The following is a 12,091-nucleotide window of genomic DNA, read 5'->3' as shown; positions in this document are numbered from 1 at the left end:
GGGCAGAAACATCCCTATTTTCCCATGCCATAAAAACTGTACACCAACACTGAGGGCGAGCACTAACCTGTTATGAAAAGAGGTAGAAAGATCTTGGATTATACTCAAGTTTGTCTGTATTGTCTGTTGAATTGTGCAGGTGATGCTGCTGTGTGTGTGTGTGTGTGTGTGTGTGTGTGTCTGTGGCTTTTTCTGTGACTTGGTTAATGGAGCTGTGTATGTTGAAATGAAAATTATGAGAGCTTTCAGCAAAGATCATGGTTTTTGTTTTTTAGTTTCTAGGGAAGAAGAAGCAATTCTCAAAACCTGCCTCCCATGTAATGTGGCTCAAGAGTATTGTCTCAAGTGTTTAAAGAAAAAACATAAATACTTTCCAGTAATCAAAAAAAAAGAGAAACAAACACAGTGAAAGAACCAAGTTTTGTGAGGCTGTGAGAATATCTCACATTTCAAAACAAAACAGTAATTCTTTAACTACTTTCTTATAGGTAAAGGCTTCCTGTAATATGCTTTGAATCCACTGTAATCAGGAAGAAATTTGGATTCAATGGGACAAAGTCAGTAAAGGACACTAAAAGTAAATAAACAGCCACAAACGAAACTATCCCAATGTTTGAAACAAAAACCCCTGTGTTTTGCATGGTGGTGTTGCCATAGCATGTTGCAGTGTGATTTGTGTGTTATCTAAGCAGGTTGGATCTATAAAACAAGATTGTACATGGTAACATTATACATGATAATTCCATTATAGTTCTGTAGGAAGTACCATATTAATAAAAAGTCTATAAAAGAGAGTGCAAGGGAGTGGGTAATACAACCAAAATCTCTGAGAGCCAGACTTTTTCCCAGTCACAGTGCCTGGCAAGCTGCAATGCTACATCTATTCATGGCATTTTGAACAACCCACAGGTCAGGAATTGGCTCTGGTAAAGATCACGTAAACAGGTGGCTATGAGGAGAGAAATAACAAGCTGCAGATAGATGGGAGGAGAATACAGCACAAAGAGGGGAAAAGTAAAGACAGACTGGGAGACACTGAAATCACTCCCAGAGCACTGTTGTGGGTAAACCAGCAGTTCTGGGCACAAACACTGCAGCATTGTGCCCTGCAGCCGTGCCCAGTTTTCAGCATGCTAATCTCAGGGCAGAAGGACCAAAATAACAGGAAGACAGAGATGCAAAGCAGGCCCAATAAACCAGCTGTGAACTACAAACGGGAATGAGGATTTCTGGATGTGAAGCATTAGTACTTTGATAGAAGAGGGTGATTTTTTTTTTCACAGAGCAAGCTCTAAAATGAAATCCATGGTTTTGCTTTTCTTCAAACTACTGCCTTTTAATCTGGGTGGAGCCTGTCAAGCTGAGTCAGAAAAACATGGCACTGCTGATCTATTCTGATGACTGAATTCATGTTACTCACTTCCTCAGGACCCCTTGCCACCAGGCTTCCTTGTTCTCCCACTTTTGTTCTTGGTTGTGATGGGTTTATAATACATATTTATCTACCTTGGTGCAGTGGTTCCAACCAGAAGAGTTGAGGGAAACATTTCTCAGAATATCCTACAGTGCACTGATTAACTTGCTCTGCTGTGTTGGGGCATGTGTGGGACTGTGGAATAGATCTGTTTTACTGATTAATTCAGAATATAGGTGTGAAATAGGTATTCTACAAACTGGATAAAGGCTGTCATCTCTGACCAATTTAGTGAGATTAAATTTACAGTTTCTCTTCTCCTCTGATGGTTTACAATATTTAGACTAATTTTCACTGGATTTTTTTTTCCACTTATATCAAAGTGGGTTTGTACTGAACTAAATTAGACCTCATTTTTTTCCATTTGAAGTGTTTAAAAACCTCCAGTAACCTTGGTTGTGTCTAGGGACTCAATCTGAGAAGGTGGCCTTGTAATTCATAACCTGATTTTTTAAGATGGAGATGCTAAGAGGCTCCTGATCAATGTTAATTGAAATTGGGTTATACTTGCTACAGAAAGCATTTGTTAAACTACAAAGTTTAGAAGCTTTCTAAGGGCAGTTACTTTGTACTATTTCATGAATTATGTGGAAATAACCTATTATAATGAGTCCATTACTCTAATCTGATGGGGAAAAAATCGAAGTGGAGCTATACACACAAAAACACTGGGCTCAGCTCTGCATTTGTTTGACATTGAAAAGTTTTCTTTCCAGAAAACTTTCAGTAATTTGGTACACGTCATGAAAGCCCTAAAGGCTTAGCTTAAAAATTTTGACTATTTTGCTTGCTCTGTAGATTTCATACCGCAAAATTGCAAGGGCCTTCAGCAGTCTGCAACAAACAGCATGAGTAGTGTAGAAACAGGTCTGCATTCACAACAAATATACAAAAGTAATAGCAAACTGGCATTTGCTGTGTGTAATATGTGAACACTTATTGTTTGCATCTGAGTATAACCCCAGCTGTTCTTGGTTTGCCTCCCTTACACTCCTGGGTATTGTGTGAAAATATAGAACACATACATTTCTGCACTGCTGGAATGAAATGATTGGATAACTGCATTGCCTTGGAGTAACAATGGCAACCACAGGTGACACTGCTCTGAGTTGGAGGCACAGAGAGCAGTGACAGTGTGCTCTGTGCTTTCCCCCTGGCTAGATCAGGCCCTCAGCTTTCTCTTTGATAATAATAAATATCCAGTCACCTGCAGCTCCCCAAAGGAGTGGAAGAGCTAATGGTCTAAGTCAGGAAGCAGGAGAATCTCATTACATGCTACATCAGTAGAGAGACAGAAATCAGCTGTTTCTGTGGCATTTAAAAGCTGAAATTCTTTTGAGGAATTCACATGGGGGAAAAGATATTTAAAAATAATTAAAAATCTCAGCAAACTTCCTCTCCCTCAGGTGCTAATATCTACATTACAGGGACTTATACACCTGTAATGTTGATGGGAACAAAGAGGTTCTTTAAAGAACAATTAAGGAGCAAGTTTTTCTTCAATTTCTCGTGTGTGCAGAATTTGCGACAGTGGCAGACTGAGCAGGACACCTTTGTGAGTCCTAGCCTGGTGCTTAGCTGCAATGATCAGTCTGGAACCCTTGAAACAAAGGGGAGCAGATTTGCAAGAGAGTGAGCTAATTTAATTTCCACCCCTTACAAATTTTATTGTCCCACCAGAGACAAAGTTAGGGGTACAAGAAGATGTAGCTTCCTTCCTTAGTGCTGCCTGGAAGGAGATGCTCCATCATCACTTGTTGGTGCCATGGCTTTAGACACCACTACCCACGTTAGCGTTGCATCTGTTGCTGCACACCTACAGAGAATGGAAAAAAACCCCAAAAACCAGCTTGTTATTAGTTTGTCATATCTAATGAAAATTCAGCCAGTACAAAACAGACCAAACTCCATTCATATATTAAACCAGGAAACCATTTAGTTATCTCCACTCATAACCTTGTAAACAAGACCTCATTTAATAATTCTGAGTTTAAAAGCATTATATCTTACATTACCTAGACACTTTCCAGTTGTCTTCTCTCACTCACCTGGATGACCTTGCTGACCAGAGTTCTTCGATATTTTTCACCTCCCAACTAGTAACAACAGACTATTTCATGCATGTGATGTGAAATGTGGAAGCCACTAAACAGACCACATTTTTACAGAGGCTCAGTCCAATGTCACTTAACATGACAGTGAATTTTGACCTAGAGATGAAAGTTAGAACTCCCTTCATTATTATCAGTGGATCATAGACTTTCTAGATGCTTAAATGAGTGTAGTCTCTTGTCATGTTAAAATCTGTCCCTTTATTGAGAAAAAACGCATATATCAAGAATTTTTTCAATATGAACAGGTAAAACATGTACACAAAGCCCTACTGTGCCAGACCAGAAGTTCATTTTGTCCTGAAATCCTGCCAAGGGCTAGATTTTTCTCAAGCGTAGTATTCTCCAAGAACTCTAATGCAGTATCAGCTGTGGGATCTCATTTTAAATTTATAGGTTATTCCCAAAATTTAAACAAACACACAAACAAACGAACAAAAATAGCTAGTCAGAAGAAATATAAATCACAAAGGTACTTATTTGAAAAATACAGCAAATGTCTTGTATTGACAAATACAAGAATGAAAACAGTAAGTACTTGTAGAAATGAAGACTTTTCCCATTTCAGCAAAAAGATGTCTTATTGATGTTTGACTAAAAAGAAATGTTTAGTTTGAACTCCTAATTGGTGAAAAAAAAAAAGGTAGTTTTAGGGGCTTTTAAAGAATGATGCCCAGGGAAGAAAATCATAAACGACACACCAGTGGGGACTGGCCTCCTTGTGCTGTTGTGCTGTGACTGGAGCTAAGCTGCTGTGCTTTGTGTTGGGCAGCTTGAGGAGTAGCGCTTGAAGTCAGGTTCTTTTCAGGGATTAGGCCAGTGTCTGCCATTTCCCAGCTGACAAACATTTACCTGATTTGTAAGCTGTTTGCAAGAATGGGAACTGCAGAGAAGTATGAAAACCTGAGGGGTCAGGACAAACATATTAAAAATACTTGTCTTGTGCCTTAGTCCCTTGGAAATGCACACTTCAGATGGTTATTCAAGTTCAAACTACCCCATCTGGCAAGAGTTTGTGGGTTAAACACAAGTAAGAACAGCTCATCAGTAAATTTAAAGATAAGTGGAAAAGGAGAAAGAAATGGAGAGTGTCATTGGCTCTGGAATGAGCCAAAACAGGAAAACTGTTGTTCAGCTGTAGCTTCCTGCCCTCAGATCATTGCAGGAAACAGTACAGCCCTAATGAAAAGGGAACAGAGGGCTGCAAATCCCAACCAGAGGCAGAAGGATTTCCCTGCACATGTAACCACTTAGCACTGCAGCTGTGCTGACAACTGTTGCACCAAATTCAGTAAATATTAACCTCCTCCCCTTCCTCACATATGAAAGAAATACACCTGCACAGGTGGCTGAGAGCAGCATCCCATGCTGCTGTGAAAACTGAAGCAGAATTCTGACCCCCTGAGCAGTGCTAAAGCAATTCCTCTGTGCTAGTGAAGCAAGGGCTTCCTAAATTTGGCAAGGGACTTGCTGCTTCTGCTCCCATGTCTCTCCAGATGTTCTCGTCAGGGGCTGTTTATACACCAGCTCTGTGTGTAGTGCACTGCAATGGCACTTGGAAGCTTTCTCTGCCGATGCCAGCTGAGCTGCCAGTGTGCTGAAGGTGTTTCACACCTGAGCAGATGGGGAACTGTGACAGCAAGGAGGTTAATTCTCGCTCTGCATCTCATTTTGCTCACAGTGGGGTTCATGGTACCTCTCGCTTTCCCCATTGGATGCATGGAGTTTTCATTTCTACTTCTACCAGTACTGGTCCTGGGGAGTATCATCCGCACTGATGACAAAGAAACATGAAAAAGGAACCACTGAGGTTGCTTAGCAGAAAGGAAGAAAATTAATCTTCTAAAAGGAAAAGACTTGATCTTCCTCTGTCATACATTTCAACTCCAGCTCCTATATACATTTAGTATCATTTTCTTATAAGCCACATATTTACTGAGGTTGTTGCTGATTTGTTTGCCAGCTTGAGGAGTTAGCGTCATGCTGCATAAATGGGTCAGCATGATTATATTTAGCAGCTCATACACATGGCTTTGTAATTTTCCCCCTAAATTCTCTAGTGATAAAGTTGGAAGGACAACTCTATCTTTAAGAGTTAATACACTAGGGCTGGGACTGAACACTGAGGCCAGTTGATGTACTTTCACTACTCTTTTAAAGTACTTTTATAAACTACTTTTAAAGTACTCTTAGATGTGCTTGTTCAGTTGTTCTCTCCAGCTGCCGTTCTGCCTCCTTGTACTCTGACTCCCTTGTCAGTTTATGTGTGCAGGGTTTCATTTTGGATCGTGTATTATTAGTAAAATTCTTAAATAGTGGCAATTTCTATGTTCAAAGTGCACTAATACAGCCAAAAAATACTAATCCTGTTTAGAATTTGGTCATACCCTTCTAGATGTTGATGGCAAGAATATACTAAAAACATTAAGGATCTTCTTTTCATTATTCAGAAAAATTACTACTTCTAAATTTTTTTCTCCAGTTGTTCTTTCATTTCATTAGCACAGAAAATATTTTTCTGTGTGTGACGACTCATATACTGCACTTCTGAAAACTGGACTGGTAGATGCAGGCTCCCAAATCAAAATTTGGCTTATGGAAATGATGCTAACTTTGTATCTCAAAGAAATGTCTAGGCTCAGCTCTTAAATTATGACCCACAATGGATGATCCTTACGTCAATCTGTAAATTGAGTAAATCTGGCTATCTTCTAGAAGTGATAATTATGAAACATTACTACAGAGAGCTAAAATAAAAATATACTCTAAAATAGTTTGAGAGGAATATTCTGTACAGTGGAAGATAACAAGTCCCTGCAGATCTAATAAGAAGATGTGATAATTCTGTATTTGGGGCTTCGGTGGATTCTGTGTATTAAAAGCTTATTTTCCTAATCAGAGAACTTAGTATGATCCAGATTGGAGAAGATCTCTTAAGGAGGGTGTATCTTCCAAGTTGTCATTTTTTCAACTACAAGATAAATTAGAACTACTAATGCCTTGAAAATGACCGTACCTTCTTGTTGTTGTGATTAGACAGAGAATTCATATCTATAAGAAATGTAATATTCTCTGAGTCAGGGAGGGCAGGTGAAGGAGAGGACTACCCAGAGAATTCCTGATCACTGTAGGGCTCAAGAGAAAATCTCTCCAAAACCCACCAATATCCAGGGAGAAAGTGACATGGAATACAGAAAAAAATTGTTATCACAGCTCACTATGTCTCTAGGGGAAAATTCAAACAATATGTAAAAAAACCTTATAAAGTCAGATCAACTAATAACTACTTTTTGGCCTGATTTTGGGTCAAAACATCCTAGTGTATGTGATAATGTAATTCATTCCTGAGATGCTACAATCTGGTTAAGGTTCATCTAAAAAGTCTGGATAATTTAAAACTCCTAAATAATTGTTGCAAATAATAAAAACCATTTTTTTCCACAGATTTATACCACAGCAGGAGCTTATGCAGCTTTTCACTGTGTTATAGAGCAAATTCCTTTAATGGCCAACAGAGAACTCATGGTTTAATATTTTAATTAATTGGGTTATGCAGTTCAGTACTAAAGGCAACTCATACATATTTACAGAAAGTAACCAGACCTGCAGACATATAAAACTAAGTGCAAATAACTTAATGAAAGAAAAAGATAAGCATATGTTCAATATTTTCGGAGATAATCTCTAAGATGGACATTCAAGAATTGTCAAACAAAACACTGAATTTTGGACATGCTGTTTTAAATTGTGTTCCAGTGCCACACTGCTGTTGAGGCTTTTTTGACTATTTAAAAAGAAAAGATGTTTTACTGTAAGAGCTTGCCCGTTGAATTAGAGGAAAACATAATTTAAGGGTAAACAAGTGTCAAGAAGCTGTGAATTTAATGTAGGGAGAAAGTGACAGATATAGGGAAGACAGAGTGCCAGGAAGGACACCTTCTGTCTTTTACAAAGTGGGTCCTAATAGTGTCAGGGGATACGGTGAACCTGATGGATGAGCAGTCTAACCCTACACTGCAAACATGAGTTCCCTTCCAAATTATATTGTAGAGGAAGTACTCTTCCTAATTTGTTCAACTTGTACTTCAGAGAATAAAATGGTTATTATTCCTTTTATGAAGACCCACTCTGACATATTGCATTTGAGCAAACGCTCAAAACCAACTTATAGATCCCTGTGAGCATAAATTTAATTGATAATGACAATAGATATTAAATTGTGTAATTCCACTGAGTTATAATACTGGAGATGACTTAAAAATTTATTGACGTGGCGGAATAAGTTCATTTAGCATTTACTCTCTCTATAGTTACATTATTTTCTACTGTATTCTCCTTGAAATCAGTTTGATATTTCTGAGTTGGGCACTTAAAATGAGCAATACAATAAATGTAAGTATAACATATCTAACTGGCAAGCTAAAGCCATTTTCTATTTAATGTTTTATGATATATTTGTGTTACATTGTCAGGGTATGCCTGTGGTATTTTGAGGAATGATGTCAGCTTGCTGTGCCAGCTCTGCTTCTGTTGGATCAGAGCCACGGTAGGATGGCCCTTAGAGAGCTAACTCCTTTTATGTGGCCGTAGGAGAGCTAATTCCTGTTCTGTGGTTTCTGTCTGGCTCAGATAAAGCTCCAATCTGCCTGCAATATACCATGGTGACATACCATCCTCTTAACTCTATACACCTAGCTCTTGTGGGACAGTCATTATACCTTATTAAAATAACTTGTTAAAAAATTGAAACCACATCCTTGCAACAGAAGAAATGGTGAGGACTACAACATTATGGAAATCCAAACACCTTTAAAGCCATGTTATGCAGGCACATGTAACATCCCTGACCAACGTTTCCTATAAATAGTAAATATGGTCTCAGCAAACCCATAGCTGTGTTCATGGAAAAGCTGCTTTCCTGCCTATATGCAATGTGCCTCTTACTTTCTTACCTCACCTTGAAAGTAGCTTTTTGTCTTCTGTGACAGAGCTACCGCAGTTTGCACATTCATCTTTGCAGCACAAGGCACTCTTGCTTGCAGTAGCCTTCTTCAAGTTCTGGGTATGACTTACAGCAAAAACCTCAGCATCAGTTTCTCATCAGCCAAAACCAATCTCATTCAAAAATGGCCTTTAAATTTGCTGGCTTGTTCTGTGACACAATCTGGCTGGCTGGCAGTGCAGGTGTTTAAGCGTAAGGACTTCCTGTGGTTTAAGATTTGACAGACTCCAGTTGGTGCCCCTAGTTACTTGAGAGTGATGTGGCAACACTGAGTGGTTGCTGATGAACAGGTTTGCAGTGATCATGCCTCTGTTTTCTGTTTTTGTTTTTTGTTTTTATCTTTTCCTCAGGGGAAATCGCTCACATCAAAGAGGTTAACCAGTCTAGTGCAGTCCTACTAAAAGGATCACCTTGTAGCATGGAAGCAGACTCAAATCATTATACATACTTTGTAGCTCACTGATTGCCTGACTCAGAGGACAGTAGAACAAGATGTTGCATGAGCAAGGACCTGACTTGTTTTCTTTTGTGTATACTAAGGCATTACAGACTCCGAGGGACTCTCTAGCCTTTCGATGCCTCCATTTCGAAAACTGTCTGCTCACTTCCTCCTTCATATCAAGCTGGATCTGTGTCTTTTTATTTTCTGCAAGCTCAAGTACAGTGAAAAAAAAGCTTCTGCTAGGCACAGTTTATTAAAAAAATACGTTACTCAAAAACTGGAAGAAATGTAAAAAGTGCATATATTAATAAATATACATATGGCATCACATTTGTTGCACAGTAAATTAGCACAGAAGGTTTCATTTCACTGATGTATTCACATTGAGAAAGAAAGCCTGTGTCTTTGTCTGTTGTCTGTATATTCTCTGTTAATGTTTCTTGCATTTATTTTTATACCATATTTAAAAAAAAGAACACCTTTTACTCCAGATGTATTAAAGTTGATCCTTTCTCTGTAAATTTGTGTATGTTTATATTGTTGTTTTATCTTTCATTAAAATATGCAGAATCTCTTTCCTTTGGGAAGTTTGAGATTTTAATATTGAATCTGAAGGTTAGTCAAGAGCAAAATAATCCCCAAAATTTACACACCTTTTGCTTTCTAAAAAGTGACATGAAATGGCATTTTCTTTCTCTCAGTGACACCTAATCAAAGACACTTTATTGATAATCATTTACTTTTTCTTTTCTCTTTATCAAGCTAGAAGCTTGATCATTGTTGCATAAACAAACCTTCGTTTAAGCTAGACCTACTCTATAATAGTGCAGTCTGCACAGCAATTCATTGCTACCCAAGACCGGGTTGGCTGAACTGCATTTCCTTACGAACAGACATGAACAAAGCTGCCTGAGAACACAAGGGTGTACTTGCTAAATAGGAAGGACAGTGTTTCTTTTTGACTTGCTGTCACGTGTGAAAAAAATGCAACATTTTAAGCTGAAAAGGTAGCGGTTTGGGAGTGCTTAAGTATACAGTCAGTAGTGTAAGCCTCTGGTAATAGCACAGGAGGTTGTCATTCTAATTGAAGGGCTCTGTTGGGGTGTGCTGTTGTATGTCCACTGCTGAGGTTACTCACACAGAGACTTGTTGACAGGCTTATGAGCACATGTAGATATTGCCCATGAGACAGCAGATATGGAGCTTCTGAAGCTAATCTGAGCTGGAACCAGGAATCTCCGCTCAGCCTAAGAAACAACACTTTTGACTGATAGAGGTGGTGTAAGGATAGTAGACAGAATCTCTCAGTAGAAAAGCAAAGATGGGAACTAAGTCAAATGACAATATGCTGATACCTCCAGGGCATTGTAGGGCGCACAGGACAAACAAGCCTGTTTAGCAATGCACAGAATAGGCTCAGAACAGCCAAATCTAATACCATCTGTCATGCTGACTTTGGTTTGATATTGAGCAATAGGAATCTTGTTTCAAAGAGACTATCAACCCTAAAAATACACACACAGTGGGACAGTCATGGATACAAACAATCAATCTGAATGCATTAATACTGGAGTAATCTCGTTTAACATCAGATACCCACCTGCACTGTTGCTTCTAGGGGCAAGACTCCTGCACAGACTAGCTATGGGCAGAAGGGAGCTGAGCTGCCTTCCACTCGCTTCACTGGCACTGTCAGCAGCCTTGTGCAGCCATAGCCATGAATGCAGCATCTTTAAAGAGGCAATCTGAGTGAGTCCAGTACAAGGGGCATTATAAATCACCATGAATGGCTTTTCTCCTTGTTCCGCTCAGTTGAGGTTTCTTGAGGTTTGGAATTTTTGTTTGTTGTTTGTTTTCGCTTGCCACTCTTTTCGCTGGTCTCTAAATAGAATGACAATCTCTGCTTTAAAGTGTCTCTGGTTTTGTTAGCACAATTCTACTAAGCTTTTATGGAAATGCCCCATCAGAGCTTGATTCTATCGGGAGTTCCATCTAGGTCAACTCAGAATATTCACAGCCTAGGGAGGTCAGATGAGTTTTAATAAATAGTTACACTGAATCTCAGATCTTAAACTCTAAGATTTAATTTTACCACAGAAATGCAAGCTCTGAGACATGATCTTGGGGCCAGGCAATCCACAGAAATGTGAGCTCTGTTTCACTTCTCAGTGCCAAATAGAGATATTTATTTCCAAACTCCTGCTGTCACCTATTGCATCAACTGGTATATTGCCTGCTTTGCCTTTGTAGTTAACTAATTAGATACCAGTGTCTGCTTCAAAAAATCACTTCCTTCAAATAGCTAACATTTCAAATTCAAGCATTAGGCATTTCATACAACTTCATCCTAAGAAATACTTTTTTTTTTTCAAATTCGCTTTGCAACACCAACTGATCAATCAAAAGTTGTGGAGCATTTTTATTCCTGAATCCATTCTGTATTTACTCTAGTTCTTTCTTGTCATAGTTTAACTCTAGTTGGCAACTAAGTACAAGACAGCTGCTTGTTCCCTCCCCTCTACCTCCTACAGGATTGGGAATAGAAGAGGAAAAAACTAAAACTCGTAGATTAAGACAAAAACAATTTAATAATTGAAATAATAATAACAACAACAATTATCATCATCATCATCATCATCACCACCGTCATCATCATCATAATGAAAAGGAGAGAGAGAAATAAAACCCAAGACAGACAGATGATTCACAGTGAAATTGCTCACCACCCACTGGTTGATGCCTGGTCCATTCCTGAGAAGTGAGCGTCCCCTTCTGGCCAACTGTACCTAGTTTACATATTGAGCATGATGTGCTATGGTATGGAATGTCCCTTTGGCCAGTTTGGGTCGGCTGTCCTGACTATGCTCCCTCCCAGCTTCTTGTGCACCTGCTTCCTGGCACAGCATGGGAAGCTGCAAAGTCCTTCATTTAGGGTAATACCTGCTCCACAACAGCAAAAGCATCAGTGTGTTTTCAACATTATTCCCATAGTAAATCCAAACCACAGCACTGCACTAGCTACTAGGAAGAAAGTGAAATCTATTCCAGCCAAAACCAGGACA

At 39.0% G+C, this 12,091-nt stretch overlaps 1 protein-coding gene across 10 annotated transcripts in view; it reads left to right on the top strand.

Annotated features, from left to right (window-relative positions):
- The window catches only part of RGS7 (regulator of G protein signaling 7), a 269,020-nt gene that overhangs the window by 242,788 nt on the left and 14,141 nt on the right, over nt 1-12,091 (top strand). For 5 of the 10 annotated variants that reach the window (XM_071549613.1, XM_071549612.1, XM_071549616.1 and 2 more), the window contains exon 17: nt 9,128-9,610. The exons of 1 other annotated variant lie outside the window; for it this stretch is intronic. In XM_071549613.1, coding sequence (XP_071405714.1) covers nt 9,128-9,286 — 159 coding nt within the window. In that variant the 3' untranslated portion in view covers nt 9,287-9,610. Of the gene's footprint in view, nt 1; nt 83-8,937; nt 9,074-9,127; nt 9,611-12,091 lie in introns of those variants that run through there. 4 more of the 10 variants (XM_071549623.1, XM_071549618.1, XM_071549619.1 and 1 more) reach the window with 3 other exon arrangements.

The sequence above is a fragment of the Pithys albifrons genome, chromosome 2 (genome assembly GCF_047495875.1).
Source record: "Pithys albifrons albifrons isolate INPA30051 chromosome 2, PitAlb_v1, whole genome shotgun sequence".
NCBI lineage: Eukaryota > Metazoa > Chordata > Aves > Passeriformes > Thamnophilidae > Pithys > Pithys albifrons.
The sequence above is the reverse complement of the archived record's forward strand: the minus strand, read 5'-3'. Positions and strand labels throughout refer to the sequence as shown.